Below are 15808 nucleotides of genomic sequence, written 5' to 3'. Positions count from 1 at the left end.
GTCCATTTATTGCTACCGCCCATGGGTTATCCTTAGATGCACTCTGACTGATTCTGAATGTTGGAGCTGCCCAGACCCCAAGTCTCTATCAGGATTTCAAAGTGTAAGAACTTAGTACTATCAGATTTCATGCAGAATTGACAGCACTAACTTATAGTAAGAAATCAATCTGATTTTTTTTTTTTTTTTTTTTTTTTAAGGCTTGTGTTGCCAAACCACCATTAAACCTTTATTCTACTTTTGGTGAATATACAATCTATTTACCAGAGGAAAAAAATAATCGGTCTGACAGTAAAAAATATGTTCTGAAAAATTATTCACACAGAAGGCATGAAATAATGGTACTCCTTACAAAGGTCTGCGACTCAGCATATCACACAGACCAGTATGTGCTACAGCACAGTACCCTAGTACTACTACTCCATATTCTCTTAAGCCTTTAAAGTGCATTATATGGCATGTGACAGTGTGAAGTCTTGTTAAAAACAGTTTTGTGTTCCTGCTTGCAGTTGAATCAGAGTAAAGACAAGTTTGTAAGAAATGTAAAGGAGCTCAGCACATGCCTGATAGACATACTGATAGCTATGGTTAACTACTTGATAATTACTATTTTACATCATGTGGCTCTCAGAAGAAATCACACCGTGTAAAGCTCATGAATTCCCCAAGTAAAGGACTGTAATTCATGGCATCTGCTTCAACAGAACACAAAAGTTGAAAGGAAAATGCATTTCCCACATCACTGAATGAAAAGCACCATCTACGTAAGTTTACTAAACACAAGATGAAATGTGCTTATCTAATGCTGCAATGTGGAAATATTACTATTTCAAGCCATAACCATATTTTTCTCTGCTTTCTGGAAGATGAGGAGCTCTTTTTTATCCAGGAGATTGTTTGCTTTTCTTTTATATGTAAATTCTCATTTATGTGGATAAATGTCCTCAAAATATCTTACCTATCCTGAATTTTACTTTCAGAACATTGCATTTTAGAAAGTTACATTCTCTTTTCTTATCATTAAATCTCCTCCTAAGGAAATCTATGTACTGCTTATATTATACTTGAGCTGAATTTCAAATATCTAGATATTTTCTCTACATCAATTTTATTTAAAAGAAGAAATGCCTACCCTTGGGAAGATTCCTAGAATTGTCTTGAGTCCAATATATGATGTCTATGATAGAGTAACACCCAACTTTAGATTTTATTTTATTTGCTTCAAGAATTCAAGGTATGTCTGGAAATCAGAAGAAATTAAGGATATGCTGGATTAGATGTTTTTCTGAAAGTATTATCTAACTCAATACCTCTTTAAACTTCTTCAGGTTGGTATCTCTTTATTTGAAATGAAAATTATCATCTATTACTTATATTTCCTATAAAAATTATAGTAAAAAAGGTTATCTATGATAACAAGCTTGTATAAATCTTGACTGTATTTTCTGTGTCAGTCTGCTGCAGACTCACTCTTGAAACGCAAAGGTATAAAAGAAGTAAGAAAAGAAAGCATCCTCTGCTTTAAACTGTAATAACATTTTTGTGTCTTGATACCCTGACTGCCATACTGCCTTCTGTTATCCAACCACAGGTTGCAAAATGCTGGTTAAGAAGCACAGGAGTAATTTACATGGAGGTAGGGCCAAGATACACGAATGTCTTGATAATGTCTGGTCTGTATTACGCTGAAGGCAATTATAACAGCTCCTTAAAATCTGTGAATCTATTAAGAGAGGAATCTAAATAATGCAACGAGCAACTTTCCCCCCCCCCCTTAGGCTTGCTAATCATAGAAATATCTTTGAGCCACTGAAGAATTTTTTAAAAGTGCAGAAGATTCCTCATTTTGGGCCATTTGCTATGCTAAAACTCTTACCTTAAATTCAGTCTACTCTGGATACAGTAATTTTACATTTGAAATTTTCTACATGCTTAGAAAGGCTGGGTTGTCTACAGGAGTAAAAATAAGAATATACTAATGTTTGCTAGTGTAAAAATTATCTTGCAGAACGGAAGCATACTTGTACCACTCATTGCAAAATATTTAATCAGTAAAACAAGAGCATAAATGTAAACATAATCATTTATAAAGGTACATACAAGTGAATATTGGTGACTATACTGACAAAATATTTCCAATATTCCAACTTTGACCTGTAGAAAAACCTCAGTATTTGTACATACTTGGAAGGAAAGCAAAGGAGCCTGTAAGAGATGCATGCAGAAGCATGAAACTGCTGTAGGTTCATCTCCTCTTAATCACAGTTATTAGTCAAAAAAAACATGTTACTAACCAAAACATGTTCTCCCTTGTCTTACGTATCACAGATGTTACTTTTACAATGAAATAATGATATTTCTAAATATTATAAGATTTTATTGTTGTGCTTACATGTTCATTCCAGGCATCCCCGGGCCACCTAAAGCATTCAGTGGGGGTCTCATTGCACCTCCATAGTTCTGCAATGATAACCAAGGGTCAGACTACCACAAAACAAAAAAACAAAACCAAAGAGGAGGGGGAAAGAAAGGACAGCAGGTTAATGATATCCCTACATAACTGCTGACTGGATAGGCCAATGTAATTCATTTTTTCAGGAGTTTCCATTCTTGAATTTAAAAAGTAATATTGTCATCCCCAAGGAAAAAGAATTATATTTTCTACTCAAACAACAGAAACATGCTAAGAATACTTAAAGTATGTTTGTTATTTCATGAAGAATTACTTACACATAAAGAGGTCAAGTCAATGGCCACTGAAGGGCAGGTTTTATACTGTATTCAACTTTTAAACCAGGGAAGCTCATTCAAAATCAGAAATGTGGACTTTTCTGAGATTTCTACATTATGAAATTTAAATAAAATTATTTTTAATTAATTTTGTTAATGAACAGGGCATCAATAAATGGTTCTATGAAATTACAATATATAATTTTATAACATAAAAAAATACTAAATATTTTTTTTTAAGGAGCCTATCCTAATCACTTTAAGGCAGCTAATATGAAAATTATTTAATATGGTACTGGATGTCATAACAATGCCAATAAATTAATCGCCCAAGGCCTATAAAATCAGAGTTTGTGCTGATGATTTTATGACAAAAGCCTAGTAATTTTACTATTTATAAGAAAAACTAAATTATATCTATTTTTTATTTAAATGAATGCAAACAGAAATATCTGCCTCACCTCACAACATTAATTCATACTGTAATTTGTGTTAATTCTGCTACATTTTTCTGATATTCCAAAAGAGTGTATGATAGCATATACTCTAAAGTGAACAGCCGTGCACTTTGAAAGGGGGCAAGAAAATTATTTACTTAAAAGCCAATAATAAAACTCTTAATATGCTCTAGTTGTACTATAAACTATATATCCAAATTATAAACTTCATCAATTAAGTGACTCAAACTTACGGGTGTTCTCTATATTGGTCAGATTCACAAGTACGTGTTGACATGAAGTCATGAAGAACTGGGAGAAATGTGATAAAGAGATTTACAGTGTTGGCCTGGTGCTGCATATATGTTGAGTGATACAAGCCATAGCATTTATCTAGAGCTGATCTAAAACTATGAGATGAGGTTCTGTTGCTGGAAGCAAAAAGCCCATAATTGTAATTCTTCCTTGTTAGACATTCTCTTAAGTGTCCCACAGTTATCTGGTTTGCAAGAATAGGTCCGAAGGCTGCAAACAGATGTCCTCTTCCAGATCCAAGTGTCATCTGAAGATAATGCAAGTCAATAGTTGCTGGCCATCAACCACTGTTCACTCCTGCCTTTTCTTATACTGACAACAGACTGATTGGTGTGCATACTCAGGCAAAAGTCAGCCAGATTAATACAAACCACTTATTTAACCTGAGTTATCCTATATAATTTTGCCTGACATAGAGTAGAGGATGCTCACACTAACAACTCCTCTGTCAGAACTGTAGGAAAGTAAGTGGTGGTTACTGAGAAGCAGCTAGGCACAGTAACAGCTTCAGCTGGCACTATTTGATCAGGAAGAGGACACAGAGTAGCAAAGTAGTAATTCTGTTCTACTGTAGTTCTACTGTACTACTACAGCAGTTGTTTTTTATTTAATTTTTTCCATATTGATTGGGAGGGGTAAGCTATTCTCCTTATTTGATCTGTTGGATATCTCCTCTCTTAATTCTAGTTCAGGAATCATTTGTGTGGACCTGGATTAAAGTCCTTTATTTCTAAAGTTTTATAGAATCCTGCAGGACTGGAAAAACTTCTTGCTCCTCAAGTAAGAGCACTTTCATCAGGACCATTGACACATAGGCTCTTCCAGTTGCAGCTATACTCTCTGCAGAGCTTATTGCCCTAATTTGCTCCTTACAGTATTCTGCTAGAAGTCACCTTCAGCACTGCTTATCTAGGGGTTGATATAAGAGTGCTCCCTAACTTCTAGTGGTCAAAATAAGCCAGATCAGCCAATACTTATTTTTTAAATATTTAAGATTCTTTTTGACTAGAATGCATTAGGAAGCATGTATGAAGATCACCAGCTAATATGAGACACATAATACAATAAATAGCCAGGCACAGAGCTGAAGCAGCAGCCTGTTTAGCTGGCATAACTGCTGCTTGAAAAAGCCTGAACCACATCCTATGGAGCTTTTGACAGACTCAAGCATTTATGATTGTATACTGCTTTTTTGCTCTGTGTTGTTTAGTTTGATAAAGTCTAGCCCTGAAAAGTATAAAACTGAGGTAATTCTTCTACTTTTGGGGAACTACAGTTACACTATATAAGATATGACTTTATAATGAAAAAAAATTGTTTACCACCCTGATTTTTACTGCCACAGGTGTATAGTATAGACACAGTCATATAGGCATAGAAATGTTTCTACTGGTAAAAGTTTCTATCAGCTGGGAAACAAATACATGCTGTACTTGACATAACCGTTTCTATACCAGTACATTAAGAGTTTCCCAATTTTTCTGCCTGTGTAGCAACAAGCAGGGCTTCCCACTAAAATCTAAGTTAACTTTACAGTGCTGTAGCAGAAGGACCTGAAAATAGGTGTGAAAGATCCTATCAGTTTGGCCTCTTTTTGAATGGCTTCCTGAGAAGATCCTAAAAGCAAGGTACAAGGATAGATGATGATGCATCTGTAGAAAAGATTATTTGGGGAATTTAATTTGGGGTATATTAGCTGTATTTTCCCCCATTTTAAGATGCTGCTCAGCAAAGAAAGAAAAACCTTAAAAAACATTGGATTTTAAGAAACAGCAAAAATGGAAAAATCATCCTTATAAAAACTGGCATGAGATTTGCCTGCTGTGTGACTAATGGTGCTGCATAAAGTATCAGCTCAAGCTCATATGGCAGCATTGCAAAGCTTTGCTTTCTACCTCCAAAAGGCAAGTGGTAAATACACTTCAATGCTACAGAAAAACCAACAAATGTATTTAATAACAGTTTGTTGGTCACACAACAGATGTTGTGTAGAACTGCACAATTAGTTTCTATCAAGAAGACCCAAAACTGTAAAGACAGTTATGAACAGATTTAAAAAGCAAAGCTATTTAATCATTTAAAATTCAGTTGCTATTCCAAGGAACAAAGAAGTCACTAGAGAGATTATCTGACATGGGGAAGTAAAAATTTCAAGTGTGTGCACAATGAACACATTGGGAGAACAAAATATTAGCAAGATCTATAAGAAAACATCACCATCAAAGTTTTCTAACACTGAAAGAGTTGACAAAAAAAAACAAAATAATCTTTTTGATTCATTTTTCAGGTATACATCAGTGTTAACTTATTTTTTTATCTTAATTTATTATTAAAATGTAATACTGACAGATATCCACTAACATTTTTAAGCTTTCAAAGAAAGAACCCATATATAACTACAAACAGGTCAGCACTATGGGGAAGGTTGATTTTTGCAATCGAGGGTTGTTTCATTCCTTGAAAACAGAGCTAGAGAGATGCTTATGATTGATAAGAGGAAGAAATGGCAGCATGAACTTTAAATCTTACACCAAAATATCTCTGGCACACACCAAAATTCTAGCAGATGAAGAAAAATCTTTGCAGTAATTTGGGGGGATTTTTTTGCTACAAGAAGTTTGACTAATTTAGCTGTATTACAAGAACGATTTTTCCCTCCCAAACATGGAAATTAATTAGACTGGGAGGACAAGGAAACATCTACTCAGTCCCTGGGTTCCTTTATAAATTCTAGTGTTGGATTACAATATATATGGGCTGTGCGACAAACATACCTTTTCTGAAAAAAGCAAGTTAAGGGATTCATTTTAATTTCAACTGTCAATTAAAATAACTGATTTTTGAATGTGAGGCTCTGTAGAGCTGCAACTCAGAATTCGCTGTTGAGATTAGATGTACAGGTTCTAGCACATTCAGTCTTCAACTCCAAAAAACCTTAAAGTAATAGGTTCTGTTAAAATAAAGAGGTACGTATCTGTGGAAGGTACCTGTGGTCCTAAAGGAACCATTCCTCTCGGAGGAGTCATTCTCTGCATTGGCCCGCCCATGTTTGGATGCCCTGAAAAGAAAATTAAGTATTTTGAACAACCATGCAATATAGAAGCAAGTTCTGAAACAACTTTAATAGATCACTCCCTCTTAGTTTAACGAAGAGCTTACAAAGCTTCAGTAAATTTTGAATCACAGAAAGACTGAAGTTCGAGCTCACAGTACTTTTGAACATTCTGCATAATTATTTTATAAATCTACTTTACCTTGCTGCCGTGTTGGGTCCATCCCACTAGGCAATAATGGCTGACTTCCTGGGACACCTCCAAGTGCCTGCAGACATAGAAAATTGTTTTAAAAGGAGATAATCCACTGTAATTTATGTCAAATACAGGTATTTTATGTTTAATTCTGAGATGATTCTTCTAAGTCAAGAGTAATACATAACTCTCCTAAATGCCTAAGTCTCTGACTATGGATTTGCACAGACAAACTCTTGGGCTTCCATGGAATTAGGGATGAATAAATTTCAAAAAATCTTCTTTGACTGATTTTCTTTCTTTTTTCCCCAGTTCCTCCTTCACTTTACCTTACTATTTTTTTACCTTACTATTTTTTAACCTCAGAATACTGCTTATTTCTCAGTTATCTGGCAATTTAGCCTAAGCTTAAATTTCTATAGAGTTTTCCCTCTTAACTGTTATTTTAAAACCTTTCTTTAAGAGGCCAGAATGTGGAAATTGTGATCTTCTCTGAGAGTGAGCTGTAACTGAGCCAACTGCACAACGTTCAGAGGGTGAGATACAGCGGAGCTGTGATGTGGTAGAAATTTTAGCTTCCACTCCACTTTACTGCTGTAAGGGCAATAATGCCAAGATAAGCCATTTATCCATCTACAGAAGATACAGGAGTCACAAAGCTTATTCCTGAATCTTGCCTTCAAGCACAAAGATAAGCTATGTTGTTACTTTACCTCTGGTCCAAATCAAACGTATTATTTTAACTCTCCAAATTTTTATCTGCCCTTTGGGTTTATAGTAAGTGATTCAGGTTTAAGGCAAATTTCTGTAGCCTCTTACCTAAAGTTTAGTCAGCTAGGAAAATGCTGTTATAAATGGATCTTTGTGACTGGCCCACAAAGTGCTATTTCAAAATAGCAACACGTTTTCAGGAAAAATTTATCTGGAGTCTGATATTATGAAAGTGATGTATTCAGGCAATACAGGTGTTGCTTACTGAGGGAATGCACAGTTCCTTTTGACTTGGAAATACTGTGGTGTTAGGGACACATATAAAAGGGAACCTATCTGCATATATTCCAAGAGGTATGAAATTCAAAACTAAGATCCACATTGTTACCTCATTTAACACCTAATCAATTTCTAAATTCTAAATTCTAAAAAATCTATTTTAAGATTTATGGAACATACATAAACTGAGATTACATAATTTAAACCAGAGTTTTACATTTATTTCAGCATCTTAAAGTCAGGATGATATGTAAGAACAGCACACAAAATACACAGAGAAATGCTGAATACAAGTGAAGCAGAACTGGTCATTTCTGTTAGAGATGACAGGTGGCGAATGAGCACCGAACTCGGGCAGCAGCCAGAGTGTGCATAGTTATGTAAGGGACTGCAGCTCCCTTCCAATGTAGCATATTACTTTTCAAAAAAACTGAGTGTATCTGCATAGCACAATGCATTGCCAAGAGCAACTGCTCTTGTAGGACAAGATGTTCGAGTACAAGACGGATCTCAGGCACACTTGTGTGGCACTCAGTATTTACTAAAAAGTTTACAACTAGCTCAGGTATCCTTATACAGTACTGCACTATGCTATGTATGCACACCCTGTGTTACACTTCCTTGCCTAAGAAATACAATTCCTATTGCAATGTATTGATGGATACAATTATACTTACAACGGGAATTTTAATTGTGATCTTTACTGACTTCCACGTAATCAAAACCTCAACCTTAAAGCTGCATTACAATAATTTATTACTTCCACATACTGCCATATATACTGTAACTTACAGTATGGCAGCACTGCCAAAAGCAGTAATTCATGAATGCAGCATAATGTAAATGAATTGCAAGAGCTGTAATTCACTAAGATTACGCTACAGCTCTAAACTGAAAATAATGTAATGTTCAGACAAAAATAGCTTTTGAAATGAAAACTGCAGGTTGGCAGCCCATTTAGAGCATTCACCACATCCAGTTTTTACCTGCCAGTATTTACATAATTCAGAAATGCAGAAAGAGAAATAAAAGAAGTGAAAGCCAAATGCTAGTGTATCTTTGGTTAACATATTACTGAAAGGTGAAAAGGAAAAAGGTGCTTTGTACAGAGTTACAATATATCTATAACAAATATTTATCTAAAGCACCAATTAAATTGCATTGTTATACTGTCCCTTGATGATCACTTCAAGAACGTTAATTAAGTCACCCATTTCCCTTTTGCGAAAGTAGCTATCTTATATATAACTTAACCTGCTCTCTAACATCAGCAAGAGGAACATTCGAAAAAGTCCTTGCAACCACAAGTTTCCAGCTCACTAAAATTTAAACCACCTTTCTGGCAATGCCATGCATTGCTCAGGACCAGTTTACTGATACTGCATCACATAGACATAAAAAACAGCCATAGCTGAGATTGGAGAAGTTTCCTCATCAAGCTATGACCACAAGAAAGGCAGTTCTGGAAGGCTACATTACACAAAAAGCTGTTCCACTATCCTATCAACCTTTTCCAACCTTATAAATGACCCAGTTTCTCTTTCAGAGCTCAGCTGATATTTTTCTGTCTATTTATCTCTAACTTTTCATCTGCTGACAACTGCTTTCTCCTCCTCTCTCTACACTTAAGGAGTTCAGAACTTAAAAATACAAATGTTAGCTGCTTCCAGAACTATCTTTTCACAGATGGGCCAATAAAGGTCTCTGCTGACGAACAGCAGCTCATTACTCATTCTTGTTACACAAGCATGCATATCCTTTGATGGAGATGAGAGAAACTGGGAATTTGATGCTTTCATAAACTCCTCAGAGTGCCTGTAAGAGGCACAGTGTGCTTTAAGATAGCTGTACCTCACTGATGATCTCCGTAACTGTGAAGTAAAAATACTTTACACATCTAAGAAGGAATAGGAGGGAGTGATGCATTTTATGTAGAATTCAGTAAAATAACTCTCAGAGCTAACTGCTTAATGTGGTTAGGGAGGTTTACAGAATATAGCAACTATGCAGACTTTCTACCATCTTCTCAAAGGGGACAGCATCAATCGGCTGAGTTTAGCAGAGCTGTGCACAAGCCAACAATATTCTCTCTCTGTAGATAGGCTTAATGCACAATAAATTTTGAGGTGTAGACACCAATTAAGCATAAGCATGAGCTGAAAGTGGAATGACGTATCTATCATGCACCGTATCAAAATACCCATTTAATGGTCAGATGAAATGGGGTGGAGAGAATCTAAATGAGTTTTGTATGTTAGAGAAATTTGTATGTTATAGGCAACAAGAGAACATTCCCTTGTTTTCAACACTGTCCCAAGTCCTTGGAACAAAAATGTACATCAGTGTAAGTTCTTACCTGATTGGGTATTCTTAAAGGTGGCCTTGGACCTCCAGGGTACCGAGGGGACATGAAAGGCTATGAAAAAAGAAACACTGCTGAATAATTCAAATTAGCTTGTAAATACTGTATTGACTGTCACTGGGCATATGGCTTGTGTCATGCTCACATCTCAGGAATCTGGCTTACATACTTCACAGAGTGCTTAGCACATTATTCTACAATATTTAGAAGGACTAAATACATTTAAAGACCCTTAGTGAATGTAGCTATGAAGATACATTATTTAAAATTTTGCTAGAGCTATTGTGAAAGCAGAATATAAACAACTTAATGAATGATCTATTCAGATCATAAAATCAAACATCTAATCTTTTCAATGAATAAAGAGGAAAGATAAGATCCCTGGAACATGAAAGAAAAATGTTCTTGGAAGTATCAAGAAGTAAATAACAGCACAATAATTTGCAAATACTTTTCCTTCACTTTTGCATAGTAATGCAGTAAAGTACAATATAAGATTGAACTTGTGAGGACAAAGATTTCAAGTTTACATCATAAATATCTAGAACTTCGTGGTTTACATGAGCTACATTAACTTGATGTTGTACCCTCCCATCCCTCCATACATAACTGAGTACAACTTCTCTTCTCTATGCACTACATGATGCATTAAATGCATTCTATGGCTACTACTATACTACTTCATAGCCTAGAAACAAGGCCAGACCTTTACATTAAGATTAGAAATAAATGATAAATGAATGCTAGCATCAGCAAATAAATTTAACATCTCTACTGGTTCCACCTCCAAATGTGACAGCAATCTAGAGGTCTAAAAAGCAGGGAGATTAGTGGCAAGTTTGAGATCCACAGGAAAAAAGCACAAACATCTGACTAGACAGATGATGAAGGGGATTATTTTGGCAGGCAAATGTACCTATAACTCCAGAAGAAAATGAAGAGCTAAAAGTATGCTCTGACTGTGAATATATAGACAAAAAAGACTTTTAAGATTCTTTTAAGAGTTGAAGGAAGAAAAATCTTCCCTTCCATGAGGTTTCCTCTAAAATCTTCTAATACTAATACACTAGCATCTTCTCTTCTGTGCCTAAGGAGCTCCTGTCCCAGGCACTGGGAAAGCAAAAATGCCATGCAACCATATATTATGAAACAGAAACTCACTTCTGTTCAAGACACTGCCCTAGGAATCATAGGGGAAGTGAGAGATATAAAAGAAAGGATGTTCCCATGGAACTTCTCAAGAGCAATATCTTATGACAAATGAGCTATTGCACAAAGCCACTCTTTGAGGCCTCTTGGAAAAGAAATATACCCACACAGGGACCATCTAGTGTGCTATAGCTAATGACCATAGACAGTTCACTAAAACTCTGTGGTTGACATCATCCTTTCATGAATGAATGGCATATTTGGGTCCTGTCAGTTGTACTGTGTTTTATATTAAAATGCCAGTGATCATAATCATTAGTAAGATATGTAATATTATTAATAAAAAATTAGTAACACAATTATAATTATATTACTAATAATTAGTAATCATACTTTTCATGTGATCTACAGAAAAAAAATTAACTGAACCTTTCACTTCTTGTGATCACATGAAAGTTGTAATAATAACCTGCTACATAAATACATGCTCTAAATAGATGCTAGAAAGCAATTTAAAATCATAGAATCAGTAAGGTTGCAAGGGACCTCTGGAGATCATCTAGTCCAACCTCCCTGCTCAGCAGGGTCACCCAGAGCATGTTAGACAGGATTGCATCCAGGTGGGCCTTGAAGATCTCCAGAGAAGGAGACTCCACAACCTCTCTGGGCAACCTGTGCCAGTGCTCCGTCACTCTCACAGGGAAGAAATTCCCCCTCACGCTCAGGCAGAACTTTCTGTGCTTCAATTTCTGCCCATTGCCTCTAGTCCTGTCACATGGGACAACTGAAAAGAGTTTGTCCCCGTCCCCTTGACACCCTCCCTTCAGGTACTTGTACACACTGATAAGATCCCCCCTCAGTCTTCTCTTCCCCAGGCTGAAGAGGCCCAGCTCTCGCAGCCGTTCCTCATAGGGCAGATGCTCCAGCCCTCTGATCGTACAGATGCTTCACAAATTGGAGAAGAAAAGTTAAATGATAGTTATGAAAAGACTGCATAAATAAAAAGAGCATTTGAAATTATGCGTTATAAAAGAAGGAGGCTTATTCATGTCTTCTGTCTATGAGGGTACATCTACGAGAGCGAGATTCTATTATGAGAAAGTGAAAAAAAAGAGTTGGGCATGTGGCAAAGACTGTAAGCATGACGATGCTTGCAAAGAAGTAAAAGTAGGAGGAAACTAGAAATCAGTTTCCTTAAAGGTCAATCAATTGCATTCTGTGGAGTGCAGCAGATTCTAGTAAATATTGTATATTTGGTTTACTATATTCAGCGAACAAGACCTTACATTTATTTACACTTGTACATCTCATAAAAAGGACAGAGTAATGTCTGTCAAGTCAACTACATTTTAACGCAGTATCACATTACATAGTACTAGTAATATATTAGTGCACTATTCACAGAATGTCTACTCTTTCAACTTTCAGATTTTCTTTCAAAGCAGGATGGAAACCATTTTATCACCTTTAATCTATTTATGCCCCCCCCCTTTTTACCAATGGGCTCACCTTTCTATTCATTTTATAAAAATCCTAAAAAATGATCTTAACATACTTTTGTATAGCTGCAGAAGTATATAAAAAGTGTTTTTAATGTCCAATACTGCAAAAAGAAAAAGAGCAGAAGTTCCAGAACAGGTATTTCCCCCCTTTGCATTAACCTGTGCAAGAGGTTGTTCATACAAAATAGCAGGCACTTAGGCAGATTTTGATGGGAGAGCCACTGCATATATTCTTGTCTGACTTGTTAGTTCATTGCATGTAATAAATATAGGAGTCTCTCTGATACAATCCTGTCTTAAAAGAAGATTTATATACTGTAAATATTTATACATTTCCCTTAAATTTATTTGTGGAACTGTCTAAAACTTCTCCTATTCTTTAAGCAATTCAACTCAAGTGGAACTGGGATGAATGACTTAATCTGTTGAATTTCAGACAGATATTACAGCTCTTCATAATCCTTGAATATGAAGACTTTACAGATCAATAGAGCAGGCAAGAATATATATAAACAACTTGGAATCACAGTTAATTGTTCTGCAGAATATAAAGTACCAATATATATATTGTACCAATAAAACAGTATTACAGTATTTGGCATTCAAGGTTACCACAAAACTTCCATGACCAAAAGAAAAACTTAAATATTTTAATTTTCATGTTACTTATTCAACTTCTACCTCTCCACCATCAGTGTGGTGTTTGTCCCCCAAAAGTCCTCCCAAGACACCAAAGAAATTCTGCCAAATATTTTAATTTTAATGAAAATGTATTCAATATGAACAGCTTTCCTGCCACACAGGTGATGAGGAACATGTTCTCAGTCACGCTCAAGCCTGACACACATATGACATTCCAAGCAGGAGGCTCTCATCGTCACGCACGGCATTTCACCGCTTCCTTGTAATTAACAGCTGACATTTAGTCCCTTATCTAGCTTTACTTCAGCGTTAAAAGAGTAGCTGCAATGAGCATAGTTTACAGTGGACGTACTGTGGACTTTTGTTTCTGACAACTAGTAGTGCTCTCTTTCCTTGAGTTCTTGCAAACTTTTTCCCTGTCTTCTCTTAAAGATATTGCAGCGTATATATCACAAAAAGTAATGGGTTCAAAACATGAGTAATAAATTAAAAACAGAAACTACAGACTTTAAATCACTCTTTGTAGCTCTTGTCTTTTGAAGGCAAAAATAAATTCTTTGTACACTGAAGCCAGCCAGACATCTCTCTCTGCTAACTCAACCTTGTGTCAATTCAGAATTCAGCATCTCGATAGCGTAAAACCTTTAATGGATGCCCACACTAAATTCACAGCAAGACAGCCTTCTTATTTGTCCCAAAGTTCAACTAAGGGGACTGGTTAGGTGCCACATCAATGAATCAAATACTTCTGCGTTTACTCCAGCTAGCAAGGAGTGAGAGAGCTATCTGCAACACATAGATTGCAAGAGAATTTCCTCAACATATATAATCAGAAAACATTACAAATATATAACTAGTCAAAAAAAGGTAAAAATATAAAGAAATAAATGAAGTGGAAAAATATGCCAGAAGATAGGCATCATAATTTAGTAATATAGCAACTGACTTAGCTATCAGGTCTGAAGAAGACAGGAGTGCAAAGGATACATCTCCCTGGAACTTTCCTTATACAGTAGGATGTAGGATACTCTTCAACTAAAATATATCTGGCATTTCAGGGCCAGATCTTGCATAGGTAGATATTGTCTAAGGGAAACTCTGAGCATTTGAGTGTAAAACCTCTCAAAGAGTAGATCTGATGGAGAAAAGGGGTATATCCAGAGTAGCTCCATTCCCCAGTAATTTCCAGATGCTGAAACAGCCCCAAAGGGTTTTTAGTAATTACTGCAGTCTTTAAGTTGCTCTAATCTGCAACAGGGACGTCGCAGGTATAAACGATGATTTTGCACACTCCCCTAAACTACAACTAACTCCTCAAATGGAGTTCAGGAACTGCCACATAACTTCACTAATTTATTAAGAAAAGCAAAAAAAAAAAAAAAAAAAAAAAAAAAAAAACAACCCCAAACAAAACAATAAAGAAAAAAAATGAAGAAAACAAAAGACATAGCCCAGTATGCCTTATATAAAGCATGGTTGGAAACACGTCTCTAGGTGGAGGTGCCACCAATATTAGAAAACGTGTGTCACAGAAGTTGCAGCAACACTAGAAGCATTTTTGGAAACATCTGCAAAATCTAGTATATTGTAATTACTGCCTTTAGGTACAAAATCAGGGGATGGGTATGAACTCTTTTCAGTTGTCCCGTGTGACAGGACAAGAGGCAATGGGCAGAAATTGAAGCACAGGAAGTGCCGCCTGAGCGTGAGGGGGAATTTCTTCCCTATGAGAGTGACGGAGCCCTGGCACAGGTTGCCCACAGAAAATATATATTCATCATTTATAGTAAGTAAAATATTAAAGAACTGATACTACATAAAGTCAAGATGTGAAGCATTAAATTTAGTAAGCTCCTGTTCTCATAATGTCCTATTATGGCAAAGTATTAAAAAGGCTCTAATAGAAGAAAACGTCCAAGAACTTTAATGATGGTGCCACAAGTTCCAGTATTTTTTGTTATCCTCCTGCGAAGAAAAGAATCCTAAAAGTGTAAAGAGAGAGTAAAGGATAGTTTATAAGCTATGTATTTAATATTATTTTCCAAGATATGTGTGCAGATATGTGTGTCTGTGTGCATGTACAACATAAAAACATAAATGATTTTTAAATATGATATTCCAGTAAGTACCACAAATTTCAAGAAATGCATTTTTCTTTAAACTTACTTTCTTTCTAAAAGTCGGGAATGTAATGTGTCTGCTTCCAAATACAGCTAAATTAGCTTTCTGCATTGACATTTTAAATTCTTACTTTATTCATACTTGTACACTTAATTACTCCAAGTTTTTCCACATAAGTTGCAAAATTTTCAATAATCCACATTCAACTGACTAACCCTGAATATTGCTCACATCTGAATTCATTTTTCTTGCTTTATGAGATAGAATTTAAAGTAAATATCTGTATCTATCCCAATATCTATATATTACACG

The 15808-nt window shown here is 35.7% G+C and overlaps 1 protein-coding gene across 4 annotated transcripts in view; it reads right to left on the bottom strand.

Moving 5' to 3' along the window:
* Positions 1-15808, bottom strand: part of SSBP2 (single stranded DNA binding protein 2) — a 188100-nt gene that overhangs the window by 32019 nt on the left and 140273 nt on the right. For all 4 annotated transcript variants that reach the window (XM_062600326.1, XM_062600325.1, XM_062600324.1 and 1 more), the window contains 4 exons: positions 10077-10136; positions 6737-6803; positions 6470-6540; positions 2393-2460 (listed from right to left, as the gene is read on the bottom strand). In XM_062600326.1, coding sequence (XP_062456310.1) covers positions 2393-2460; positions 6470-6540; positions 6737-6803; positions 10077-10136 — 266 coding nt within the window. The remainder of the gene's footprint in view (positions 1-2392; positions 2461-6469; positions 6541-6736; positions 6804-10076; positions 10137-15808) is intronic.

Source organism: Rhea pennata, chromosome Z, assembly GCF_028389875.1.
Source record: "Rhea pennata isolate bPtePen1 chromosome Z, bPtePen1.pri, whole genome shotgun sequence".
Classification (NCBI taxonomy): Eukaryota; Metazoa; Chordata; class Aves; order Rheiformes; family Rheidae; genus Rhea; species Rhea pennata.
The sequence above is the reverse complement of the archived record's forward strand: the minus strand, read 5'-3'. Positions and strand labels throughout refer to the sequence as shown.